The sequence below is a fragment of the Telmatherina bonti genome, assembly GCF_933228915.1.
Source record: "Telmatherina bonti genome assembly, chromosome: 23".
Classification (NCBI taxonomy): domain Eukaryota; kingdom Metazoa; phylum Chordata; class Actinopteri; order Atheriniformes; family Telmatherinidae; genus Telmatherina; species Telmatherina bonti.
In genome coordinates, this window is record NC_136632.1 from 17489594 (window position 1) to 17517530 (window position 27937).

A 27937-nucleotide genomic window follows, 5' to 3' on the forward strand; every position below is an offset into this window, starting at 1 on the left:
AAACATTGTCCTCTGCCCAATGTAGTTATTAAATGAACATACGTAGAAAGTTATCCTCCCATGGCATGGTTTACAGAATGTGAAACAACAGCAGCCGTGTTTCAGAGTGGCAGTCTGTACAGTGCAACCAATATGAGGTAAATGTGGCAGAAAAGTAGACATTGCCAATACGATTACTATAAATACTTTTTGAATGATAGACTCTTCACAAACATACAGTAGGATAATCTAATTCTCTGGTTAATAATTCAGTTGCAGTCACAGCTATTGCATTTAATAAAGAGATACTACGTCTCAGAGCCTCTTACAACAAAACTGTTGCTTTGGCAGTTAGTTTCAGAGAAATACCCCAAAGAGATTGTGGTTGAACACTGAGAGGCACCTCTTGGCTAGGAGCTCAGTTTGGTTGTAGTCGAGGGTGTTGCAAAGTTGCAGTGGAGGTGACTGTGAGCTGTTGGCAGAGCAGAACATTCTAGATGTTGGTCTCCCGTTGCATTGGTTCTTCACCTTTCTCACTCTTGTCGACCAACTCTTCAGAGGCCTGAGCTTCACCATCAGCCTCCTTCTCGTCCTGAACTGGGTCCGGATCTTCCGTCTCAGTCCGTTTGTACATCTCTGCGTGCTTGCGCTCGCGCTCTAAGAGTCTGTAGTTAATGAAGTTTCCGATGAAAAGCCAGATGCTGGCGAGAATCACAACAGCGCCACAGCAGAAGTACATATACTTATAATTTTTTGTGATATCAACCAATTTCCCTGAAAAAGAGAACAAAAGTTAGGAAATGTCAAAAGGTAGGTCTACAATTACAAAGTTCTGTCATAAAGAACTGGGATGCACTGAACAGAAAACGTGCCTTAATGCTGACATCAGTCATTATTATTACTAGAAATCAGTCCTTGGCTTAATAAACTATATACCAATATTGAGAAGTCATACATTGTACCCCACAGTGACATGTGAAATATGGTTAAAACATATAGAAACATACAAAAGTGCTCACTGTACCTGCCAATGGTGGACCCAAGAGAACTGGGCAGCACTCTACAATCGTAGTGAGTCCCACAGCACTGGAAAACCTCTGGGCTCCAACCAGGTCCATCAATGTCTCAAACAGTACTGAGCTGACCATGCCAAAGGCAAAGCCAAAGAAAACAGCATACACCACCAAGCCAGTGTAATTTTCAACCAGTGGGCACAGGATATGGCATACTCCGTTGTATAGCACAGCAAAGCTGAAGAAGTACTGGATCCTGGGCCGGATCCAGCGGGAGTTTGCCAGTAGCCCCATAGAAGGTCTGGCAAACATATCGACAAATGCCAGGATTGAAAGCAAGAAAGCTGCAGAGTACTCATCCACACCCATGTCTTTTGCATAGGCAGTGAGGAAGACTATAGGTGCAAAGAAGCCCAGGAACATGATGACATTCCCTGACAGGTAAATGAGGAAGCCGCGATGCTTAAAGAGTGTCAAGTCCAGATACTTGTTGATTATTTGCCAGGCACTGCGCTTCTCTTTCGTAGTAGCAGGGATGGCGGGCAGTTCTTCGTTCTTTTTGGACTTAGTCGGTGGCGGCCCCAGTGGCCTCATGAGGGAGCCAGCCACACAGCAGTTCAGCAGCAGGCCACTGAGGATGAGGAAGCTGCCTCGCCATCCAAACTGATTAAATAGGTACTGATTGAGAGGAGCCAGGGTGCTAAGGAAGACTGGGCTTCCTGCCATTGCCAGCCCATTAGCAATGGGACGTTTCTTATAAAAATATTTGCCAATCATTGTCAGTGCTGGCTGGAGGTTGAAGGCCAGTCCAAGTCCTGTGATGACAGAAGCATGTCAGATTTGAAACAGCAATGCCAAATTCATGAATGCAGCTTCTACTTAAAAACCATTTTGTAATGGATTTCTTTCATGTTTTACTATAAAAATAAAGTATAAACCAAAAAGGGGGAATCACATTAGAATTGCTTTGAGTTACAAATCCGTTGTTATTATTATTAGCATTATATTAATAATTTACTCAAATCTGAAGTACTAATGGCATTTCCAATGCACCGAGACAAAAAAAGGTTAACCATACACTGGATAAACATTTGCATGCTAGCAATGTCACTGGGAACATTTTGCATTAGCTTGAAGACCGAGGCTTTCAAATACAGCTCCATATAATTACTAACTAATAATAATAAACACATAGACAGAAATAATGTGACTGAACATTGTTGGACACAACTGTATTAAAGTGCCCACACTAATGAAGATTTAAGATCCAGTGCTAAAAGAAACGGCTGCTTGTAGCCAGTCTGTGTTTTCTGGCAATTGTTCATCTTTTTCTTTGTTATACTTTGTGTCTCATTTTTGTCAGTTTCTCTTGTGGGGATACACTGCTTTATATTTCATGGGGAAAAAAATTAGATGTTACTTAACACCTTGGCAGTGCACATGATAGGTTTGTCCATGATGGTAAACATGCAATGCAACCGGGGTGGGGCTTATAATACTGCACTATATATATTGCGGCTTTGGGGAATGTGAATCTTAAAAAAAACATAGACGAGAAATTCAAAAAGGAAAGAAGGCCACTGTACATCTTAGTCTAATAAGAGTTTAAACAAAATTTAGAAATAATGTGCAATACAATGCAAAGACTATAACATATATATATTTTTAACTTCTTTTTTTTTAGCAGCACAGGTCAATCCTTATCAACTTAGAAGGGGCTTATATGGATTTAGATAGACTTACCTCCGATCACTCCTATACAGATGTAAAGTTGCACCACATTGTTACAAAAGGAAGCTAAGATCATGCCAGTGGAACAGAGGCATCCACCCATCATGACAATGGGTCTGCAGCCATATGTGTTGACCAGTATGCTGCTGATGGGACCTGCAACAAATTAAAAAAAAAAAAAAAGAACAAAAGCAAATGTATGTTTAAAGTTTTCAGGATCACTGAAACTGAGTGCGTAATGATTTAATCTGTTAAGTGCTGCAGTAAGGATGTGGCTGCTATTAATAGCAGTAAGTAGGTTGTTTTAAATCTTAGACACAGTGCTACCAAGTAAAGCAGTGACATTCCTGAAAAAGTCTTGCCTATAAAGACACTCATTTTATGACTTAGAGACATAGACTGTGTCAAGCATCTGACACTCAGACAAGAGCAAGCAATGCACATGATATTTATGGTTATACATTCTTATAAAAGGTCTGTTGAGTTTACAAAGTTGTATCATTTAGAAAAGGTTTTTCTGAATGAAGGCATTTCATCATCTCCACTTTCAAGTCTAAAAAAACTACGTTATGGTAATAGAAAAATCTCTTGAATTGATGTGCTTAAATTTGCATTAAATTACTTTTTTGGACACTGAGGGGCAGTGCAACACAACATGTTTTAAAGATTATGATAACCATTGGAATTATTTATGCTTCGTGGACAAAACAGGTCTTATGGGTAAAAAAGAAAAAGGGGTCCCATCTCTCAAAAATGGTTTTGTCCAATATGAGCAACACAAACATAAAAATGGAAACGTTTGCATAAATTATCCAGTATGGTATGAAAGGTAGCTCCTGGTAAATATGGTTGATGCATGTTTACCATTAAAGAAGAAGTACTGAATGAAGACTGCGGGTTTGAAATGCTGTCTTACAGCATGAAGATTTCTGCTAGATTTATGGTTTAGGTCTTTCTGTCTGGAGTTTGCATGTTCTCCCAGTACTCAGACTTTCTCTCCCAGTTCTAAACATGCAAGGTCAACTGGTAACTTTAAACTTACAGGAAATATGATGGATATTTCCATTTTAGTATTAAAACGCAAAGAATGTATTAGAATTCTTTTGGGGTTTTTTTCTGGACTCTACTTATCATTATAGCATTCATTCTGTTCAGTTTATTACCCTGTTGATTCAAAGCAGATTTATTTACCTTTTGTTTATCTTCCATTCATTCATTTATTTATTCATTCAGTCATTCATTCATTTTCTATACCACTTAGTCTCATTCAGGATTGTGGAGAAACCAGAGAGCCTATCCAAGCAAACATCGGGCAAGGGGCAGTGTACACCCTGGACAGGTTTCTCGTCGATCACAAGATTATTTATATGTTTATTTGATTTATTTACTTCGCCAATCTTTAACCAGAAATGGAGTCCTGATCAATAACTGCACCAGCGCAACCCACAAACAGGAGAAAATCCGTTTTAAAAGTTACAATTACAATACATTTCTGACACTTGGGCCTAAATCCTTACAAGGAAAATGTGTGGTTCCTTTGCTGCTTTGAGTCACTATTAATAACAAAATTTTGATGAATGTCAGCATAATTGGAAGAAAATAATTGTAAAATACATTTAATCTAAATGGATGACTCACCATTTGTTTTTGTCTTTTTATTTCTGGACTTTTTGATGTTTTAAACTTTCAACAATGCCAAATTTCACTTAAAGGTCTCCTATTATGAAATAAATCACTTGCTAAAGGTTTTCTAAAAGTCATGTGTAACCCCATGGCTTCTGTATGAGGCCCAAAAACAAGTAAATTATTTCACCTCTTTCAGCTGCTTGCTACACTTTTTTAGCAAATCTGTGCTCAAACAGATGAGTGTGGGATCTTTCCCTTGGTGACCTCACAAAGGAAAATAGCCACTGCCCCGGCCGTGGATAGTAGGGCTGGGCAATATGGCCTCAAATAAATATCACAATATCTTGAGCAGTTCACCATAATGATAAATGGAGGAAAACTACTAGACTGATACGAGACTTCAGACTGATGTACAGATCCGTTCTGTGATTAATCCAGAAATCAGATGTGACTGCAACGTGCTTAACGTATCTTATATATAAAGCAACTTTTAATCTCTCCATTTTGTGCAGTCTAGGAATCAGTTTTCCATCACAGAAACATTTTTTTTTTTTTTTTAAACCAAAATAACCAACACGGGCAAAATTATGTCAGTTATTGTTGTAAATTTCAGTATCGGTAAATTTTCAGTTTATTGCCCAGGCCAGTGCCTTTGACTCCCCCTCAGCTAGCTGAGCCTTCCCTCTAAAATCACTGAGTGTTCCATAAACTTTGTAATCTTTTTCACTTCAGAACCAGACTCCTCGTCATTGACAGACTTTTTTCCACAACACCAGCAAACCCACATCCTCTCCCCCGAGAGGGGAGTGGACAGCCACCACTGATGAACATTGAAAGGTTTAGACACAGAAACCACCTGTTCTCCATAGAGCTCTCCAGAGATCCTTTTGGAATGGCTGAATTAAGGACCAATGCTGAATTTGGGGTAATATACTTTGAAATCAGTGTTGTTGGACTTCTGACACCTATATGAAAAAATTTACAATACGTGGCCTTAAATTACTTAAAGTACTTCAAATGCATTATTCACATTCTGTTCACTTTTTTCCAAATAAGATATCAGAGATTATTTGATTGCTTTCGCTGCACATCACAAAAAAACAGGTTTTTTTTCAGTGTTTCTTGAAATTGAGTGGAATTTTAAGTACAGGAAGTGTAAATCGAAAGGGTAGCAAAATGTAATTAAAAGAGTTTTTTTTCTTTTGAAATAATTCCATGTATCATATTTCTGCCAATGCAATTTAAAAAGCCACAGCGGACAAGAAGTCATCTCACTTAATTTGCTCTGCATGAATCTTTTCCTGACCTTGAGGAAAGTTCCCCTCATTTGCATCCACAGCAGTGATCATTATTCTCAGGGGGGCTTGACTGGGCCTGAATCGGCCAAGATGAGCAAGCCCCTGAGCATGCACATAACTTCCCTTGCAAAAGCTTTATCATCTCGTGGCCAGACCCAGTGTGGAGTTCATTACACAGTGCATAAAACCCTTAACTAAATATAACCACCTAGATTCCAAAAGGGAGTAACATACAGGAATGCCATGAACCGTTTTCTCCCCGATGAGCCTTTAAGGTAAAAATATGTGCAGCTCATGATGTGAGGAAGCCAGCTATCCATCACACTTCACACAGCGTAGAGCTGACAGAACTGGAAGCAACTACTTTTAAAAGCTGTTCTGCTGCAAGTAGACATGGAAAAGGCTTTCAGATATGATTTCACATCTGGCTTCTAGCCCATGGGGCAGATTTTCAAATGGAGAATAAACATGTCTGAGAAAACACTAAATCTAAGTTTTTATGTTAATGTGAATCTTGGAGATAATGTGGTGTGTAATATGTAGCAACAGATGGTGCCTCTGATATTAAAGCCAGCTTGTGATAGGAAGGAGGCCTTCAACTGTGAGATCTATCTGGATGGGAAAATGATCACCAGTGAGGTGGCAAATGTAAAACTCCTGTTTAATATCTGCAAAAGCAAACATGAATGTTTTTCTATAGTATCCATTCATCACAGACAGTTTTCGTTTGAGCTTTTTCCTATTTATGAAACCGTCCCATATGAAAAACTGTTAACAGGATGCCCAGTGGATTATTTGACAGAATTACATAGTCAGTGAAAGACTTCTTAATCCTTTCCACATCCAGCAAATCCAGTGAACATCATGGTGCTATTTCAACAGTGAATTAAATTTCAGAAATGGGGGGGGGGGGGGGTTTCACGAGGGACTATCATATAGATGAAAGAAATAACTTTAGACCAAAACATGAGTTTAGTAGAGCATAACGGTTTAAGTTAGCCACTTGCTAATCTATGTAAATATCACATTTAACTTCTTTGCAGCTTCTGAGAGAGAATTCCGTTCATACCGTCTTCTTGCATTTATGACTGGCAGAGAATTTAACTGTCAAGGTCAACCCCGAGCCTCTCCATGGATTAGAAACATTGATCCACCAGTCACTCAGCATGCAGCTTAAAGACATCATCGCAGTGCGACAGTCTTCTGAAGGGATGACAGCATGCCGTGGCATCCCTTTGAACATTTTCTGTGATGTGAAATAACTGCAGACATTTCCTTCAGGAGTTCCATAAACGGGGTTTTACAACTTGTAGCCACACCTAGTTTCAACAACTTTACAGGTTTAGCTCACAATAGTTGTTTTGTTAGAGATACTGTTGTTTGCAGGTGATTTGCATAGTCGGTAAACTGATTATGCAAATCTTAAGATCTTCCTCTGCTAGCGTACCTTACTGGTGGGAAAATGTCAAGATATGACATGGTGGGCATCTACAAGTTCAAGTACATCACAAATGGTTTAAAACTACACTATTTATATCAGGCTGTGTTGGTATTCCAGGCTCAGGAAGAAAAATATTATTATAATATTATCATCCGACTATTCAGAAACCCAGCAAAAGGACAAGACTCCAGGAAATCCAGTCAACATTAGCATGCCAACAGTATAGTAAACATGGATGTTTACAATCACCCAATCGCAAATCCTCAGCTTGTGTCAAAATCACTAAACTTGACAGACTCAAGCAGGTATGTGGTTGAGTGTGTGAATTCATCTTCAGTCTGTATTGGTTCAAACTGACATCACTTACAAATGCACTTGCAGGTGAATTTCCTGACAGCATCATCCATGCTTTTGGTGTATACATTTTAAAGGTGCAAAACAGCATTTGTTGGCATCACGCCACAGAGGATTGTGGGTTTTTTTTTTGTTTTTGTTTTTTTTTTTAATTTTGCCCATTTCTAGCATCAGACCAAGTTGTTTCTATGCATATAAAACTAAAATAATCCTGCAGCCCGTTCCTACTAAACCAGAATAGTTAAAAAAAATCTAACTGTGTCATAATGTGATGTGTCATGTGGTTTCTCAGTTCTGGTTTTCTGTATTTTTTCTTGTTTAGTTCCTTTGTGTCCTGTTTTGCTTTCCTGTTTATTAGGTTCACTCAGTATTTAAGCAGAAATATAGTTGTTTTTTTTTTTAACATGAGATGGAGAATTATTATTAAGAGCTCCATATTCCAATAAAAGGATGCAAAGTTGAAATATGAGCAGCTGCACTGTAGGATGCAACCTGTGGCCGAAGGTTCATCCTAATGCACAAACACATACGTCTCTACACAACACCTTTGCACACACTCTAACCAGTAGGGCTGTGATTTAAATTGCAATTCTCACAGTTCTTTGATATTGCTGATTTTTGTAGAGTAAAAACAAAAATAAATGTATAAAACTTTTTTTTTGCTCGTCATTTTTACTGATTTTAATGAAGAAAAAAACAACACAGTAGCCAGATCATCATTCTGCTGCTATAATGCCCAAGAAGACAGGTAAAAAGATCAATAAAAACAATGAAAAAGACAAATTTTATAGGGGATTATTTGTATTTATTTGGGGAAAAAAATCAATTTCTTTAACAAAACAATTAATTTTAAAATTGTGAAGCAAAAAACACAAATTTCTCTATTTGATGTTTCCACCCCTACTAACCAGCAGAGAAGGCATGTTTCTGACATGCCGACAACAGTATGTCTTTTTTAAACTCTCCTGTAGAAGAGAAGATGGAAACACGCACGTTGTACTAGGGACTTCATATTAATCACAGAGACACATCTGAACAAGTTGAATCTACTCATTTCTGAGACGCATTAGGACCCAAAATGGACTCATTCTTTGTAGGTTTTATTAATGTCATAATGTTATTTGAGATCTGAAATCTCAGAATATGTAGATAAACTCCGCTCAGGAAAACTGTCTTTATTGATTTCATCGGGACATTTCACAAGCAGAACAAAATCTGTCCTCTGTGTTTTTGTCACAGCATCATAATGTCATTTACGGAAAAGTAGTCTACGATGAGGTTTGAAAATGCAATACGACTTCATGTTTAAAAGTTTAGACTGTCGCACGAGAAATATGGAAATAAATAGTGGATTTGTGAATCTTACAGGTACAAAACCTGGATCAGACACCATGTAAAATGAAAATTAATCACAATATTTTGTGATTTGCTAATTGCATCCATTTAAATTGCCATTTAGATTTTAAATGAATGAATCACTCGGTCCTAATCTCTACTCAAAATGCCGGACATCCGTTTACTGCAAGTTAAGACCACCACCTGACACGAAATAAAGTCCAAGTTGCAAAATCATAGCAAATCGAATTATAATAATAGTAATAATAATAGCTTATAACTACTCACTACAGCTCCTTAAGGTAGAGATAAAGGTTGATGAATATGGATGTGTCATTAAAAGGAAGGTGAATTAAAACTAAGCACAACGCCTGCTTGTTAATTAGTAAATTTTACGCACAGCCATTATAAAAAGGTTTACAAGCTTATTGGTATTCAATACTTTAAACTTCCAGGAATCTGAGTAGAGAAACAGGATTAGGTTTCCAGTCTAGCCTGTGGATGATATCTGGGTTTTTGGAAGGGACTCAGTTTCTCCTTATAAAGCTAATCTCCTCTTTTTCCAGCTCAACAAACACTCAGCCTTCTCCAACTAATTTGAGAATTTCTTTCAACTTTTTAGTGGATCTAAACCAAATCTAAAGCTAAACAGGCAGCAGTGCCAGGAACAACCACAATTAAGTCTGCTGACTTTATGTACCTTTACGTTCCCTATTGACAAGGTTCAAAATAACAAACCAAAGGGCATTTAGTGTAATGTTCTTCATTAAAGTTTCATATTAGCATGCTAATATGTTATTCCTCGGCACAAAGCTAATGTGAGCTAAGCTTTCATTGTCTTTGCTCTTCAATCAAGCTAATGGACAAAAAGTCAGTCCTGAGATGATTACAATAATAGATAAAATGCCAGGAGAAGAGATTCATGGTGATCCATTAAAACTACTGAAACGTTTCACTCTTAATTGGTAGTTTTATACTTAGCAACAACGGTAGCATTTCACCAGCATATAGGAAGCCATAAATAATGAACTTGATTGTACTGAACAAAAACCAGCACAGTGACTGACTCTAGTGTTTATTTTAGCTAACATCCAGGAAGCAGATTTGAATGGCAACATGGGAAATATCAGTCATTGAGCATTTAGCATTTTGCATTCATGACCCAAAAAAAATAAATAAATAAAAAAAATAACGAAACAAAAAGGATTGCAGGTTGTGAATATGAGGTTAGTGCAGGGCAGTGGTAATAAGTGAAAGGTCTTTTCAGTCATTTGGATCAATTGCATTAGTACTTGTGGGTATCTGTTGCTGTTTGCTCATTACCCGGCAGCCTTTCTGTAATGACAGAGCTGTGTAAACACCACACTGAAGCAGCTGTGGGGAATTAGAAAGGTGTTAAACATTCCAAGAGTGATGGAATCATCCGTTTAATAGGCAGAACAAGAGAGCAGGTGTTTAATGAATAGCTGATGAGTGCAATCAATATGAATGAATGAATGAGAATAGCTCCTCGTTTAGTAACTGCGCTTATTGACGCCGTCACCGCATGATGAAGACATTAAGCCTTTGGAAAGCAGAAGAAGTGTGGCTGTAGCCCTTCTGATAACCCCAACCCAATTTTTTCTCTCTGTGGAGTTCAGCTATTAGCAATTACGACCAAATATTTCTAGCAAGAAACAAGTTTTTCCTCAGCTATGAGCAGCTTTCAGGCTGTTAAACTTTCAGACAAATGAACACCACCTGTTAATGAGCAGTAGCCTGTAATAAATACATTTCAGCCTCATAAAAAAAAAAAAATTTCCTTGTTATCCACTTTCCTTCCCTGTAGAAGCTGCTCCATACAGCACAGAGCGTTTCCGGCTTGCCACTGACCAGCACAGATGGTGACAACAGTACAAGTAGTGAGGATTACAGTGTGGACAGATGGCAGCCACGGCACTGCCCAAGAGAGCGCTGCAACGCTAAAACACAAGAGGGAAATACAGCAGCTAATCGGAGCAATGTTTAAATTTCTTCTTCACCAAGTCAGATTCATGTCATCACTGTCTGAAAGCTTGTCTGAATCTCATTAGTGGCGGAGATTTGTTTAGAATATTAGAAAACATCAGTTTATCTCTATCACACCTCATTTTTTCCATGGAGATCCATTCAATGACAATCCACCACCTCCGTATGGACTGTTGAGTTAAGTCAGTGTATAGATAACAGGTTGTAACAGACTCTGGCTCAAAGTAACTGGTTTCTAGTTTTGGTATGTATAGGCGAGTGTGGTGCCAGCATGTGTTCTGCTCTATGGTTTTAACATCTAGGTCATCATAGGTTCTATTTATCACTTGTGTCGTTATAAACTGTATCCGAAGTTAGATCATAAACTTAAAGTGGTGCAGGAAGAGGTTACACTCAGCAACTCTTGAGCAAAATACGTTGGTGTAGGTTTCTGGTACACATCACTTTGTTAAATCCTCTTATTATGCTCGACACATTGGTACTGTACAAGAGAAATGTGATGTCAGTGAGCCTTATGAAAGTTTAAACCAAAACTTGAGTTGTGTTCAACTACTACTTGATCCTAAAAATCAGTTAAGAAAAATTAGACCTGATGATTTATGCATTTGTAATATTGGAGCTTATAAAACATAATGGATGGTGTGATATTGCCAAGAATTTGCCACATTTTTAGGGGTACAACCCACACATCTAGCCGTGTTGCTCATTCCACTGGAGCACGATCCTTACAAGCTATACCTCATTGCGAAACGCGCCTTCCAAAAATGTTGTGCAAACAACACCAGAGGGTATTATTTAAAAAGTAGGAAAGTCAAAAAAGATTTGTGTGCTAGGATTTGTTTTTGTATAACAGTTTAAACAGGTCCTTCAAATTTGTTTTATGCAGTTTTCATGGAGAATGAGATAACTTCCATGACATGAACTAATAGTATACAAAATCAAAACTGGGTTGTTGAATACTAAATAAAAAAAACTTTCTCCTATAAATATACAGAAATATAATGTGGCAATGACTTTTTATAGGAATAAATGTAAAAGAAAAGTTAAAAAAAAAATTTTTTTTGAAAAGCTGAATTTGTTTAGGCTTCAGTGTGAAATGGCTTGTGCAGACAAATAACTTGCTGATATAAGTGAACTGCAACCTAAGCCAGGGAGCAAATGGTGAATATCAAGGAGAATTTATACTGACAGGGGAGATTGGATAAGTAGATGCAGCTGAGTACAGAAAACAGGTGATACTGTGGTGAATAATTAACAAGACAAGACACTGTTTGGGGAAAATGACAGGTAACTAAAACTATCTGAAACAGATTAAAACCAAGAACAAGAAACCAAACAAATACACAATCAATAATGTTCCATTGGGAACATTTAGGCAGATACTGCTTGAAGAGAACAGCTGACAGAAAAAAGCAAACATGTCAGCAAAACAAGTATAATCAAGCTAAACCAGAGGATCTGATTCACACAAAACATCCACTCATGGAACAAAAAGACAAATCAAAACCCAATCTTTTTGTTTGTTTTTAACTCTTTGTAAAGGATATTATTTGGTCTGCAGTAAAGCATGTTCAGAGTAAACATGAATGCTCATACGCAGAGGGACTAAATAACTGCTGAGGATCCTGCAGCAGATGCACAGTTTTCATTTAAGTTAGTGGATGCATTTTATTCTATTTTCATTTCAGACCTTAAAACAAATCTATGCATGTTCCAACTGACTTACAAATCTGGGATCTTCACGTAAAAGAACATATATTGGAGTCTTCTATATGTTACATGCTAAGAGGTAAAACTATGTGACTGGTGAAAAATTAAGGATATGGTCTTAATCTATAAAGTTTAGCAGTTTTCAGAGTGTAGGGCACAAGAAAAGATGACAGCACACTCTATGTTTTCTTTCGCTTTGGAATGAGATTAAATACAACCATGACTAACCTGCAGCGTACATGACTGCAAGCATGATGGAGGAGATCCATGCGATCTGACTGTAGGAGGCATTGAAGATGATCTGGATCTCTTTGAAGAAGACTGTGATGGCTTTGGGGAAGGCGTAGGAGAAACCGATAGAGATGAAAGATCCCAACACCACAGCCCACCCCCACCCGCCGTCTGGTGGGGGCACAGCAGGAGGACTTGTGGCTGGAGGTGGCATCACTGGCCCACCTCAACAATATTTACTGCAATGACAGATAAAAAGAAAAAGAAAGAAAGTTAATTCTCATAGAGGAAATAACTTGCATAATGTCTACTCTTCTGTTCATTCGTTACTTCTAGGAAGCTTTAAAATTAGAAGGAAGTCAGCTGAGAAGGTGTTTATAGGAAAAATGTTACATTTCGTCAGTGAAACTATGGGTACACAACCAGCTTCAGCTCATATTGACACTGTGCACACAGCTGTGTGATGATAAAAGGCTGTCATTTGTGTCATTTAAGTGAAAACCACCAAAGTGACACATGAAGACACACCAGAGCTTCACATCCTGAAAGAGATGTGTCCTGACCAAGTGGCAACCTCCGGCGGTTAAAAGTGAAGCTTATGCGGAAGTGCATAAAACTGCAGTTCCCCCTTCATCCACTAGGGGCTGGCTCCAAAACAGAGCAAATCTCCATAGACTCCCATGTTAAAAAGACCAACTTCACGACAGAAATAAATATGTTTACAGCCTGGTTCAAAAATCCATTTTCGGTTTATAGGTCAGGTTTACCTTCATGACAACTGTGGGGGGAGTGAATTTTCTTCTAACTCACCCGTTTAAAAGTAATTTAATCTCAAAGTTCTGCAAATTTAGGGGCGTGTCCTTTTGATTGACAGGTACCAATCTCCGGCTTCAAGTAAGAAGAACATAGAACAACCGCGGTTTTTAGCCGGTTAACAACATGACCTAGCTTTAGCCCGCTTACCTCCGTTAGCTGGTGTTACGAGCACCTGTGAAAGACCCACACCTGATCTCCATTCTGGATGAAAGTGCAAGCTCCGCCCCCCCGATCCGGGAGTGGTTACTGTGGTCACACCTTCAACCAGGAGGTTGACCAGGAGGTTGTTTCAGCTCTGCCTTTGCAGGACAGTTTGGATTACAACACTGTTAAAACCACTGTTCTGCAGGCATATGAGTTAGTCCCTGAAGCTTACCGCCAAAGGTTTCGACAGCAGAGACCAACTGCTGGACAAACGTATGTGGAATTTGCACGGGAGAAAAGCGTGCTCTTTGATAAGTGGTGCACAGCATCAAAGGTTAATGACTTAGAGACATTAAGAGAACTTATGTTGGTGGAAGAGTTTAAGAGATGCCTCCCTGAGCGTATTGTGTTATATTTAAATGAACAAAAAGCCCTTACTCTTTCTTCTGCCGCATTACTGGCGGATGAATACGTGCTGACGCACAAGATGTCTCTTCCTGTACGTGGGGATAAACTCCCCGTGCGCTCAGACAGACAAAGCACAGAGACAGCATGCATACGTTTAATGAGAAAGCCTGAAGTACGAGAGTGTTTTTATTGTCACAGACAAGGTCACCTCATTGCAGATTGTGTGCTGTTAAAAGGAAAAGCAAAGAAAGCCCAGTCCATCACAAAAGAAGTAGCACTGGTCCAGTCACAAGACCACCTAGAAAAGGTGAAAACACGTGAATCTGATAAAGCTGATTCATGTTTTGCCCCTTTTATATTTACTGGTTCTGTTTCATTAACAGGAAACGTAGATGATGACGTACCTGTTCGTATATTGAGAGATACAGGTGGTTCTCAGACTCTCATTTTGGCAACTGCGTTGCCATTCTCTGAAGTGTCATCATGTAAATATAACGTGGTAATCAGGGGGATAGAGATGGGTTATGTACCGCGACCAGTTCACCGGGTTCATATTAAAACAGACCTTGTAAGTGGTGTTTTTCCAGTGGCTGTTTGTCCTGAGTTGCCTATGAAGGGAATAACACTAATTATGGGGAATGATGTGGCAGGGGGACGTGTAGTTCCCCCGCTAGAAATATTGGACCTTCCTGCAGCAGAGGCATCCCAACACTCCCCTGTATTCCCTGCTTGTGCTGTGACTCGTGCACAAGCTCATAAGGGATGAGAAGTTGAGCTGTCGGACACTGTTTTTGGAAAATTACTGACAGAGGAGGAAATCCCTGTTAGTGACAAGGTCTCGATTACAGGGAAGGATCAGATTTCCAGGGAAGATTCTTTATCTGAGCCTGGCTCAGATACTCTCCTAATTTCACGTGAACAGTTGATTGATGCGCAGAAAATTGACCCAACACTGAGATGTTGTTACGAGTCATTGAAAAGTAGTGCAGCTGGTAAAAGCTCATTACCTTTGTACTATTTAGAGGATGAAATGCTGATACGCATGTGGTCACCCCCGGGTGGTGATGGTGAGGAGTGGAGCATGGTAAAACAAATAGTGATACCCCGTCAATATCGTTCAAAAGTCATTTCATTAGCGCATGAAAGCCAATGGTTGGGTCATTTAGGGATAACAAAAACATATAAACTGTTATTAAAGCACTTCTTTTGGCCAGGGATGCGACGCGATGTGACACGTTTCTGTGGAAGTTGCCACGTTTGTCAAATAGCAGGCAAGCCGAATCAAGTCATACATCCGGCTCCGTTAACACCCATTCCAGTTGTAGATCAATCGTTTGATAAAGTTCTGGTAGATTGCGTAGGACCGTTGCCACGAACTAAGAATGGCAATCAGTTTATCTTGACGATAATGTGTGTTTCTACTCGTTATCCCGAGGCCATTCCTTTGCGAAAAATCACGGCTAACACAGTGATAAAGGCCTTAACTAAATTATTTTCCACTTTTGGATTACCTAAAATAATCCAGTCTGATCAAGGGACAAATTTTCAGTCCAGACTGTTCAGAACTGTGTTTCAGACATTAAATGTGAAACACGTTACGTCTAGTGCATATCACCCCCAGTCACAGGGTGCACTGGAGCGTTGGCACCAGACTCTGAAATCCATGTTGCGGAAGTATTGTGTTGAAAGTCAGAAGACTTGGGATGAGGGGCTCCCATTCGTTCTATTTGCAGCTCGGGAAGCTCCCCAGGAATCCCTAGGGTACAGCCCCGCTGAGCTTGTATTTGAACACACACCGCGTGGTCCACTTCGCGCCTTAAAAGAGAGGTTTCTTCTTCCTAAGGATGAAGGAAAACGCAGTGTACACGAGTACGTGAAGCATTTTCATGCCCGATTAAATCACGCAAATTCCTTAGCTCGGCAATGCTTAAGTACCGCACAGAGAAAAATGAAGCGGTTGTACGATGGCTCTGCAGTACGGAGGGATTTCCAGACTGGTGACCAGGTTCTCCTCCTATTACCCACTGTTGGCTCTGCCCTATCTACGCGCTATGAAGGACCATTTGATGTTATAGATCGTGTGGGAGAACATAACTACATCATTAAGACTCCCAACCGCCGCAGAAAAGCTCGGATGTGTCATGTAAACATGATGAAAATGTATAAAGAGCGTGATGTAGAACTGGGTGGCCCAGTTTCAGCAGCGGTTGTATCCGAAATTGTTGAGGATAACACGGTGAATGGGGAAGAAGGTCTTAACCCACCTAAAGGAGCGTATTTAGCAGCTCGTCTCCCAAACTCTGAGATGCTGGCCAAACTACCTGCCACTCTATCTCACCTCCCTCGAGAGCAACAGGCTGATCTGCTAAGTTTAGTCAGCCGTTACACATGCCTATTTGGAGATATTCCTTCCAGAACCACCGTTTTAACGCATGACATCGCCATCAAAGACACAAAACCCATAAAGCAGCATCCGTATCGAGCCTCTCCTGCAAAGAGAGCCCTCATGAAGCAAGAAACTGATTACTTGTTAAAACATGGGTTTGCTAAGGCCAGCTGGAGTCCGTGGAGCTCCCCATGTTTAGTAGAAACTAAACCTGATGGAACACCCAGGTTTATAACTGATTACCGTAAGGTAAATGCAGTCACCGTGCCTGACTCTTTTCCGTTACCGAGAATTGATGACTGTGTGGACAAACTAGGAGCTGCGAAGTTTATGAGCAAGTTAGACTTATTAAAAGGGTATTGGCAGGTGCCGTTAACAAACTGTGCATCAGAGATATCTGCGTTTGTGACACCAGATGATTTCCTCCAGTATACGGTGATGGCATTTGGCATGTGCAATGCACCTTCTACCTTCCAGAGATTAATGAACCATGTGTTAACCGATTTGCCAATGTGTTCTGTGTATTTAGACGATTTGGTAGTGTTCACTGAAACGTGGGAGGAACACGTGAAAGCATTGCACGCAGTGTTTGATCGTCTTGGGAAAGCTTCGTTAACCTTGAACTTGGCAAAATGTGAATTTGCACAAGCAACTGTGACCTATTTGGGGCGTGAAATAGGAAAAGGAAATGATCGTCCTATTGATGCCAAAGTAACTGCTGTTCTTGAGTTTCCTGCCCCAGCTACACGGCGTGAACTCCGGCGTTTTCTAGGGATGGTCGGTTATTACAGATCTTTCTGTAGAAACTTTTCAGATGTCGTTCGCCCACTCACAGACCTCATTAGTCCGAAGCGCGAATTTAGGTGGACTGAAGAATGTCAAAAATCCTTTGAAACTGCTAAAGCTATGTTGTGCCATGCTCCTGTACTCGCAGCACCTGACCTAAGTAAACCCTTTAAACTGGAGGTGGACGCAAGTGCTGGGGGAGCTGGTGCGGTTCTCCTGCAGGAAGATCCACATGGGATTGACCGTCCTGTTTGTTATTTTTCACGAAAATTTAACAAACACCAAGGCAAGTATTCAACCATTGAGAAGGAAACACTTGCATTGCTTTTAGCCTTACAACATTTTGAAGTGTACCTTGATTCTGTGAACAGCCCAATTATAGTGTACACAGATCATAATCCTTTAGTATTTCTGTCCCGTATGTACAACAAAAATCACCGCCTTATGCGGTGGGCCCTGTTGGTCCAGGACCGCCCACTTGACATTTGCCACAAGAGAGGCTCAGAGAACATGTGTGCAGATGCACTTTCAAGATGTATGTAACTAACCTGTGCTTATATCCATTGTCACAAACCCTGAGAAAGGTTTTGTAACTTTAGGGGGAGAGTGTTACGAGCACCTGTGAAAGACCCACACCTGATCTCCATTCTGGATGAAAGTGCAAGCTCCGCCCCCCCGATCCGGGAGTGGTTACTGTGGACACACCTTCGACGGCCCCTCTTCTTATTGGTTCACAGAGTGCCATTCCGGGAGCAAACCAGGAAATAAAAGGACACTGCTGCACTTCGGCTGGAGGGGGAAGCAACTGTCTGTTTCTGGTGGTTGTCCCCCTCAACTTGGGTTTTGTGTTGGACATTTTGCGTGATGTTTACTTTTATGGGAGTCCTTTGAGACCTATGTCTGTGGTGAACTTTAAGGACATTGTTCTGGTTTTCATGACAGGACATTCCTGTGTGTGAACCTTATGAATTTATTTGGGATTCAGACTTCTGTTTTGTTTGTTTTTCTTGTGGTCTTACCCTGGTTGGGTTCATCAGACCTAGAGTGTGCATTGGCAGTCCTTTTCTTTGTCTGTTTAACAACCAACTAGCATGTTGCTACATGCTTAGCTACATTGTGTTAGCTACCCAGGGGTATAAAATAAAATGCCTTCCTTTTGCATCCATGGTGTCCGCCGTACTTTGTTGTGCCAACCCTCATAACGGGTCGTAACAGCTGGGTAGCTCCCGTTATCTTGGGGTTAGCTCGGTTAGCTTTTAGCTACAGAAAGCTCTGAGTTCGCTCAATGTCAATCATCCACCATGACGCTCACGGCTGCCCTCTCAGCTCCACCTCTTTGCCCATATTTGTATTTTTCGGGCAAGACAACGCGCATGACGCTGCCTACATGGCGACAGTAGGAACCCCCCAGCGAGCTTCAATTCAGCTCTTCAGAAACCTTTGGGTGATGTCACAGAGACTCCGTCCATCTCTTTATATACAGTCTATGGTCCTGACACACAATCCCACACACAATACAACCCTCTTCAGAGACCTGGCTCCCACTCCAGATCACGCCGGACCTGCCCCGCACAGCGTTCACCTTGAGCCTGCAACCTTTCCTCCCAGGTAGTAATGGAAAACAGACAGAGGTAGTCAAGTGACAGAAACTTTGTCACGCTTTATAATCAGGTGATGTGTGTACAAAGTAAACACACCATAATTACATTAAAGAGAGGGACGCACGATCAGCAGTACTTACTGTCAACACCCACATCACAAGTTCAAATGTGAACCTGCTTGAACCAATTCCCTCTTAAAACCCAACACGCAAATTTAGGTTCTTAAAATATTCCAGAAATGTTGCGTTTTGGTTGTTTAAGGGTTCTTCTGATGTTAATATGCCATTAATTTGAAGTCTATGAAGACTTGGATGGACTGGATTGTGATGCCATGTTCGGTGTAAAGACCCCTTTTGCATATCAGATGTTGATTATTAGAGCAAATGTTCTTTTGCACATAGAGTCTCTTTATTTTGAGCTGAATATCTCTATTATTTATGCAACTCTTTGTCTACATAACTACATTTTTAAAAGAAAACCATACATAATGAATAAACAAATAAGGTTTCTGTAAAAAAAAAAAAGAAAAATCAAATGCAATGTTTCAGTTTTTTCAACTGCTTTCATAGGTGCATGACTCGACACAAAAAAAAACCCCTAAAAAATAAAAACCAACAAAAATACATTTTGCGTACAAACTGGCCTGGTGAGTGAAAATATAATCCTGACTATGTAGCCCTTGTGTTGCCCTTTTAATCAAAGTTAGAGATTACAGCTTTTTCCAGAGTTCCACACAGTGGATCTAATCCACGCTAATCAGATTACAGGCTGTCCAAAGCAGCACGTAGTGGAGATAATGGTTTTGATTGATTGAACGTGACGACAATGCAAGATGGATCGTCAGAACTTATAAGAAGCTTAAGTTGATGGGTTCAAATATGAAGCTCCAAATAGAAAGAACTTAAAAGAGCAGCGACTGAATTTTTAAAAAAGATTAATACGGGGAAACGTCCAGCTTTACAGAGCTGGTTTATCATCAGTCATATAAGTACATAAGAAGTCAAGCAAAGCAAAGTCACTGCCCGGTCATTACAATGTCAACACTTCCCTCTTTTAAATTCCAAGTCCAGTTTCTCCTCATTTACCATCTCTTCTGTGTCCTTCACCTGACGTTGCAAACTGCAGGAGCAGCTGACAGATGAGTGACGGCCAGGCTACAAACAAAGCTAATATAACAACACAGCAAAGAAACAACTTAGCAGAAATGTAGTGACAACAGACCTGCACGTGTGACCCATTCCCACAGCAAAGGCCTCATACAACTAAAAAGACCATCACTTGTAGAATATATTCCAAATTAAGCAAAAGTTAAGGAATTGTGTAATATTGAAACTTTAGGGTCAATGTTGTCAGAATTTCCACCATATACAGGTCAAAATCAAGTAGCTCCAGTACTTGATGTTCGCATGTCTTATAGGAATAGGAAAATGGAATAAAAAAACTCAAAAATCTGGATATTTTTGCTTAACAATTTTCAAAATCTTTTTTTTTTTTTTTTTGGTTAAAAAAATAGATTTTTCTTTCAAATAAAAATAATCCATTATAACTTTTTTTTGTCATTTTTATTGTTTTTGTTTATCTTTTTACTTGTCTTTTTGGGCATTATAGCAGCAGAATGATAGTCTGGCAACTGTGTTGTTTTTTCCTCATTGAAATTAAGTAAAATAATGAGCCAAAAAAAAAAAAAGTTTGATACATTTATTTTGTTTTTAATCTACAAAAATCAGCAATATCGAAGAATTGTGAGAATCGCAATTTAAATTGAATCGGCACCCAAAAAATCGGAATTGGAAACGAATCGGGACAAAAGCGTATCCTCACAGCCATAATGTCTTAATCCCAACATTCATGGATGAGTACCCCCGATGTGTAGGCATGTCACATAACAATCATTGGAGGTCATCTCACTGTTGTAAAAAACAAGTGAGTAACTACATTAACATTTGACTATTTGGACGCAATGAGCAGCTTGAGAGTTTCATCTGAGTCTACAGTTGATGGATTCAGGCACATTGTGTGAAGGTCACCTGCATCTTGGCTGGTTGTCATGATTGTATAATATGGTTTATCCAGTATTCTGCCCATAAAATGTATCAATCATAATACTAGTATTGCTATCCAAATGATACCTGTGTCTAAGCAGGAGCCATCTTCTCTGAAAAATCAGTGTATTCATTTGCTGCAGATCAATTTAGTATTTACATCAGCATGAGCTACCAAGCACAAACATGTATCTTAAATAAGCACAACACAGAATCCTTTTCAACATGCAGACAGACTGGTTTCCTCAGACATGACAATAAACAATAATAATGATTAAATAATCAAACCATGCAAAAGGTCATCTGACCGAAATGACAGTTTCATAAAAATAATATAACACTGTGAGCCAGTATGTCTGTGCAAGTGGCTCCATCAAAGACAACTCAATACTTGGACAGAAAGCCTACAAGACGTCTTTGTAGAAGGACTATCACAGGGTATCAGGTTTAATTAACAATAAGAGGCCGTAGTAGAGAGAATAGTGTCGCATTTCAGGTCAGCCTCAGTTAAGAAGGAATAGATATGCTTGACTATTGTGCCGAGAAACTAAAAGAAAACACGAGTCATCCATGGAGAGACGTAAAGTCACTGGGTTTCAGGAGCTTGTGTTTGGATTTATAGTTTCCCACCATTTTGGCCGTTTCCGCAGCAATGAGATATAACTTTGTTCAAATAAAGGAGCCTGCATGGAACTGGAGTAAGGACAACATAGAATAACACAGCAGCTGGTGTGAATTTATACATACATAAATACTTAGGCCTACTACATGACCTATTTTGTAAACCAGCAGTTTTGGTTGATATTTTTTATCAGATGTGATCGGTGCAACTTATTGATAGGTTCACACTGATGCTACATTTCATTTGAACATTGCATTTCTGGATGGTAACAGACTGTTTCTTAGCACTTCTGGCTGTCTTTTTTCTGTTAATAAACTGTGTAGACAGAGTTGTTTAACCTCAGAGGGTAATATTTTGCTATAGTATGTGCTAAATGCAATGTAACACTTGCTTTGATAACTATAGCTACTAGGGCTGTGACGATTTGCTTTCGTCCCGATTTGATTTGATTCAATTCTGACTTTTTTGGGTGTTGATTCGATTTAAATTGCAATTCTCAAGATTCCTTGATACTGCTGATTTTTGTAGACTTAGGTTATAAAATGTACAAAACTTTTTTTGCTAGTCATTTTTCTTGATTACAGTTTGGAAAAAACAACACAGTAGCCAGATCATCATTCTGCTGCTATAACGCACAAGAAGACAAGTAAAAAGATCAATAAAAACTATAAAAATAACAAAAATTTCATAAAGGATTATTTTTATTTATTTGGAAAAAAATTATTTTTTTAGTTAAAAATCTATTTTAAAATTATGAAGCAAAAAATTCCCATATTCAATTTTTCAGTTCAATTTTCCCACCCCTAATAGCTACTGTAGTCAATCATAAAACAGAATAACTGTTAACTTGATGCAACGTCCTTCCAAGCTCAGAGTTCAGACTTCCAGAGCAAAGTGAGTGCACTGAGTTTATCAGATGATTTCTGCCTGCTTATATAAATAAGGATAATAACTGAGATGTGTGTGCTCTATGGAAGATGGTAAAAGCTTGTCTCACCCACCAGCTGGTGGACAGCTGCCTTGAAGCTTCAAGTTTTGAACAAAAAACCAACATGGTTTTTGGAGCCAAAGGTGACTGTATCTGCGTAGCAAGCTGAAACTGGAAAAAGATACTTGAAACTTTGATGTAGTTTGATTCATGACAATCAGTATATTGATTAAAGCTGTGGTACCATATTTACTTACGGAAAAAATGAACTGGGGATTGAAAGCAACACTACTGAACTTCGTTACCTTTTCGCACCTTGGCGTCCCCTCATCAAAGCTTATTCAGCATCAGTCTGAAATGTTTTTCTGTTCTCTGAGCTCTCTCCAGCCAGTAAAAGTCAGGTTAATGTTGACTCCTATCTTGGTGTGTCACTTTCTCTTTTTTATTTTCCTTTTTTCTTCTTCTATGTCCTCTCATATTACACTTCTACATCAGTCATTGTGCATGTTTATAAAAGCAAATATCCATCTGTTGGCACATACAGCAGAGCTGCAAAGCCAAATGGAATGGTTATGTGATGCCTGGGCCCAACAAAAAAGTTGTGAATCGCCATTTTTTCCCCCTAGGCACATTGTACAACAATGACAGCTCCAGAACTGACTCAGCAATATCCCTGTACCATCAAAACACATCAGATAGAGCTCTTAGACTAAACAGCAGCACTGCTATCACAAACTGTGAATTTTTAACTTAGAGTCTGTTGGACACTAAAGCTTGTTCCATACTCCATGCCTTTCCATCTTAACCCCGCCCACCTCAAATGTCCAACCAATCACACGGTACTTCTGTGACGTCATTTTCTTCTCAGGCCTTAAGAACAAGAAAAAGTTCTTGTTTCTTTTGGAGCTTGAGGCTTTTTGGAGTTAACCCCATGTGGCCAGAAGGGGTATTGCACTTTCAGACACCTCATTATTTTTTACTTTAGTTCAATTTAAATTGAGACGTCCAGCTCTCGATGAGATGTTTTGGTTCAGTACACCCTGCTCTCTGTACCGTTTCTACAACCAACCCTAACCTTAACCGGTAGGCATAACACAAGCTGGATAGCAATAGATGAGTGTGTGTCAACTATGTAATTATGCAATGTCATAGCAGCACAACACTTTTCTTTAATTATAATGACGAAGAACATGATGCTTAAACAAAGGACTCAAATGGTGAACGTCTGGCAGTTGGTTTTTTACTTTCTTATTATGAGGCTTTATACAACAAAAAATCCACCGTAGATTTCATTATGGAGATCTTCCTGGTTTATTTCTTTTTGCCAAGTCGCAAACTAAATAACAATTCTTTCAACCAATCAGCAAATTGCAGTTAGTCAATCTTCATCTTTTAGCATTGTAACAGTGAGATTGGGACCCTTAAATAAAGATACCAAAAAAGATGGTTCAGATCCCACATTTTTTCCCTTCCCAAAGTTTTTGCCCATGAAAATCCAACTCTGACCCCTTGGTGGAAATAAGGTTTTCAGACGCAGTGACCAAATCTGTTATATTCTGTCTTTTTGCCACAAAAAGGATGTTCACCTAGGAATGTGAGGTTTTATGTAGTGTTTTACATAAATAAGTTTATTTACATAAATAAAACTTATTTATTTTCATAAATAAGTTTTAATTTTTTTTTTTTTTTTTTAAATTGTTCAGGTCAAAGTTGCGAAGAAAGATGGCGATATTCTATAACCTAAAGATAAATACAGCTTTTCAAATTTTAACATTTGCCATCTGAGCTCAACATTTGCTAAAATTGAGCAGAACTGAAACATCCAGCAGCTTGTGTTAAATGCCTTTCAGGTAAACATTTAATGTAACTCCTGACAGACTCTACAAAGGGAAACTTGACCTCTACAGTCAGCAGTTACCAACATTGAATATCACTTCCCCACCCACTCCACTCAAGTCTCATGCTGCGACTTAGTTATGGCAAAGCAAGATTAGCACTAAGGTTACCTTGGAGTAACACAACTCACTTTGTTCTAGAAGTAGTTCATCATTAACACAATCAGCAACCCCTTAAGGGTCGACTAAGTCAGCATTCACATTCACAGTGAACATAATAGTGTTGTAATCTCACTACAGTAATCAGGTAAGCACACTTGACCTTGGAGAAACAGGAGAAATGCCACAGAAAGCTGCTAACAGGCTCACAAGGCCATCAGGCAGGGGGTCTTCCCAAAAAACTACACTAATACTATAATACTCTTTCGACTAAACTCTCTGCCTCTGCACTTTGAAGTCCTTGAGCTAATTCCTCAGGATGAGCCTTGATTAAATAAGTCCACTTTTCCTTGTGGGGTGACAACGCCCACGCCGACAGCCAATCCACAGCTCCTGCTCTGCCACACACCTCGAGGCCACTAATAAAGATCTGAAGCTTGTAGCACTGTTTCTTCTCTGCTTTAGCATTTGTTTCTACACAACAAGCTGATGTCAACAACAATCTTTCCCCCGCAAAGCTTTTGAGAGGACGTGATCTTGAAATCTGATACTGAAACAAAGCTCACGTGCATTTTGCACAGGGGAACAGTGTTGTCTGTCTCACACTAAACTAAAATCTCAATGCTCTACAACCTTCACGACAACATTAAAGGTCTAGTGTCTAACATTCAGCAGAATCTGTTAGCAGAATTTACAATGCACACATTTTATCACCTTGATTTGTTGATTTGAATTGTAAAATGTCCTTGGCTTCAAATAAAATATATTATTATTATTATCATATATTTGTGAATGTATTTCCAAAGTAATAATCATGATTTCATGATTATCAAAGTAAATATACAATTCTTTATTGCTCAACACTATAAACGTGTCATATACACTTTATAGGTCTTGTAGGTTTTTTGTTTTTTTTATTTGTTGATGCAAGCACAAAAAGATAATATAAAAACATAAAGTTACCAAAAAGTTACATTCCAGCTAAATCCTTTGTGTAAACAATAAATACTACATCTTCACTCTGAATTTCTCAGACAGAAAATAGACGCAAAAGGAACCAGAAACTCGACCTGGACTTGGGAAATTTCTTTTGATAAACTACATCCTAAAATGTTTTTGAACGTTTCATTTCAAGCTGAGGAGAGAATTTGAAGCATTTGGGAAAAGAAATCTGGATACCTTTTGATTTCTAGCAGTCCTTTAGCAGAATAGATGCTGCTCCAGACATAAATAATAGTAGAAAACAGTAAATAGAGAAAGAAGACCACACAGCAAAAACATCTATCAATAAAGACTTTTCCCATTTTTCTCAAATGTATAATGTAACATTGAGTAAAACGCTGCGAAACGTGCTGCATTTTAGTCCAACCTGAGTCGAACACAATCACAGAATTGCAAATGACACAATGACAATTAATCGTTAGGAGATTTAACCAAACTTCTGTGTGTTTACCTTTATTCTGGCGTAAAAAGCCAGAGGTTATCCTGCAGGCGGTGGAACAGGTTCAGTCTATTTACTCCTTTCACTGCAACCTCCCTATAGCTGCTTTACATGGTGGTGAGTTGTCCTCCATCATGAAAACACAAACATCCAACAGGTATGACTTCATCAGCTTGTTTGGAGGGATTTACTTTTCCACTGCCATATTCTTCCACTGAGGCAAACCTCTTCTGCAAGTCCCACTGAATTAAAACAAGCAGCAAAATGTGGATGTGATGCAACTTTTTCATTCTGAATCTGATCTGCCAATACTGTTCAGAAACAATGTTTTATGGAAAGTAACAATATTGTTAGATTTTTAGGAATGATTAACTGTAGTGTTAATTGTAAAATTAGCTAATCATGACATTTTTACTGTTATCTTTAAGAGACAAACCGAACACAGTTTGTCAACAATTAACCTGACGCATGGTCATACCTTAAACAGGCAATTTGATCCTATCAAGCCAAACGTATCATATTTGATGCACAGTTTTTGAGACGCTTTACATCATTTCATGGTAAAAACTTTGCTTGAAATCCTGCTGAACACAGTATAATTCTTGTCTTCTGCCCCCTAAAAGATACCAGGATGTGGAAGATTGACATATTGCAAGGAAAAAAATGGTAAATTTGTTACATTTTTCTAAAGGTAAAAAAAATACATTATATTATATTATATTATATTATATTATATTATATTATATTATATTATATTATATTATATTATATTATATTATATTAACTGGACTTTTCTTACCCCTACCCTTCTCCTCAGGCCAAACATTTAGCAAGCCAGCGGTAAAAGGCCAATCTGAGTCACATTCATGCAGGCTTCATGAAAACAAATTGAAAGACTTAAGAGGGTTTTTGCAGTTTTAGAAGTTTAAAAGAGGAAACGGGGGATTTTCAGGTGGAGCTTTCTCATCAGATGTATCTAAATGCTACAACTGTGCAGAAGCATCATCGCCCAGACTACCAGTATCTGAGTTAGACATCCATAAACTATAATCATGATATTCCTGCCCACATGTTCAAACATTGCTTCCCTCAGAAACAGTGTGGACAATGACAACCAAGGTGTGTTTAGGTTACCTACAATTACACACGGCAACACTGAAAACAAACATATAAAAAATGCCCTCAAAGATCAAAAACTTTTCAATAATTTACTCTCTAAAGACTCTCACATTTCAGAAAGCAGGCTTATTAGCTTAAAGCATACGACTCTTTTCCCTGTGTAGTAAACAAGCAACATTTCAGACGGAAAGACGTTGAGTCAGTTGGCTAACTCCAGGAAGCAGCTGCACCTGGTCAAGATAATGTCAACCACATCCTCTCCTAAAACCCCACAGTGTTGTTTTTACACTTCACTCTGTGTACAGATTACACAAAGCAAATAATAAATGTTAATTCCAGGAAATAGGACAGCAGATGTCTTCTTCTGCTCAACTTGGAGTACAGTGCCAGTGTTTCAGTGCTTTCACATCTTGTAATTACTACCCTTGGCCAGAGAGTGACGCTCCGACAGACCAAACTTGTTAAACAAGAGCTAAAACCAATGGTGTGTTGTGAATTTTGGTCATATTTTAGGAAATGGCCCAAAGTCTTAATATAAAACCAATTGCCAAATAAACTAGAGTGACCACATTCTGATTTACAAAATGAGTGGACACTTGGCCCAAACACTTAAATGATTACTTAAAGGTGCCTTATTGAAAAGTATGTCTCAAATATTCTTTCAGAAGTTCACAAAAACAGAAATAACTTCATAAAAAATAAAATACATGGAATTAAGTAAGGATTGAAATAATACTTCTTCTGTATTGGTAAATCAACCTGTAACAAAACAACAGCACCTTTGTTGGACAATGGGACACAGTCATTCGATGCCAGTTTGTTATCATGCTCACAGCAATATTTGCTACTACAGTAAAAACATGAAGTGGTCAGCAACAACTTCACTTGACGTGATTTATGTAACGTCAGTAAAAGGAGAAAGTCA

At 38.9% G+C, this 27937-nt stretch overlaps 1 protein-coding gene across 1 annotated transcript; it reads right to left on the bottom strand.

Annotated features, from left to right (window-relative positions):
* Positions 1–472: 472 nt before the first annotated feature.
* LOC306773162 (monocarboxylate transporter 2) lies at positions 473–12942 on the bottom strand (the record flags this gene model as incomplete). Its single annotated transcript, XM_079262902.1, has 4 exons — positions 12723–12942; positions 2736–2879; positions 1004–1807; positions 473–753 (listed from the first exon to the last, which is right to left on the bottom strand). The coding sequence occupies exons 1-4, from the start codon at positions 12937–12939 to the stop codon at positions 473–475; spliced, it is 1446 nt and encodes a 481-aa protein (XP_079119028.1). The 5' UTR covers positions 12940–12942.
* Positions 12943–27937: the final 14995 nt, after the last annotated feature.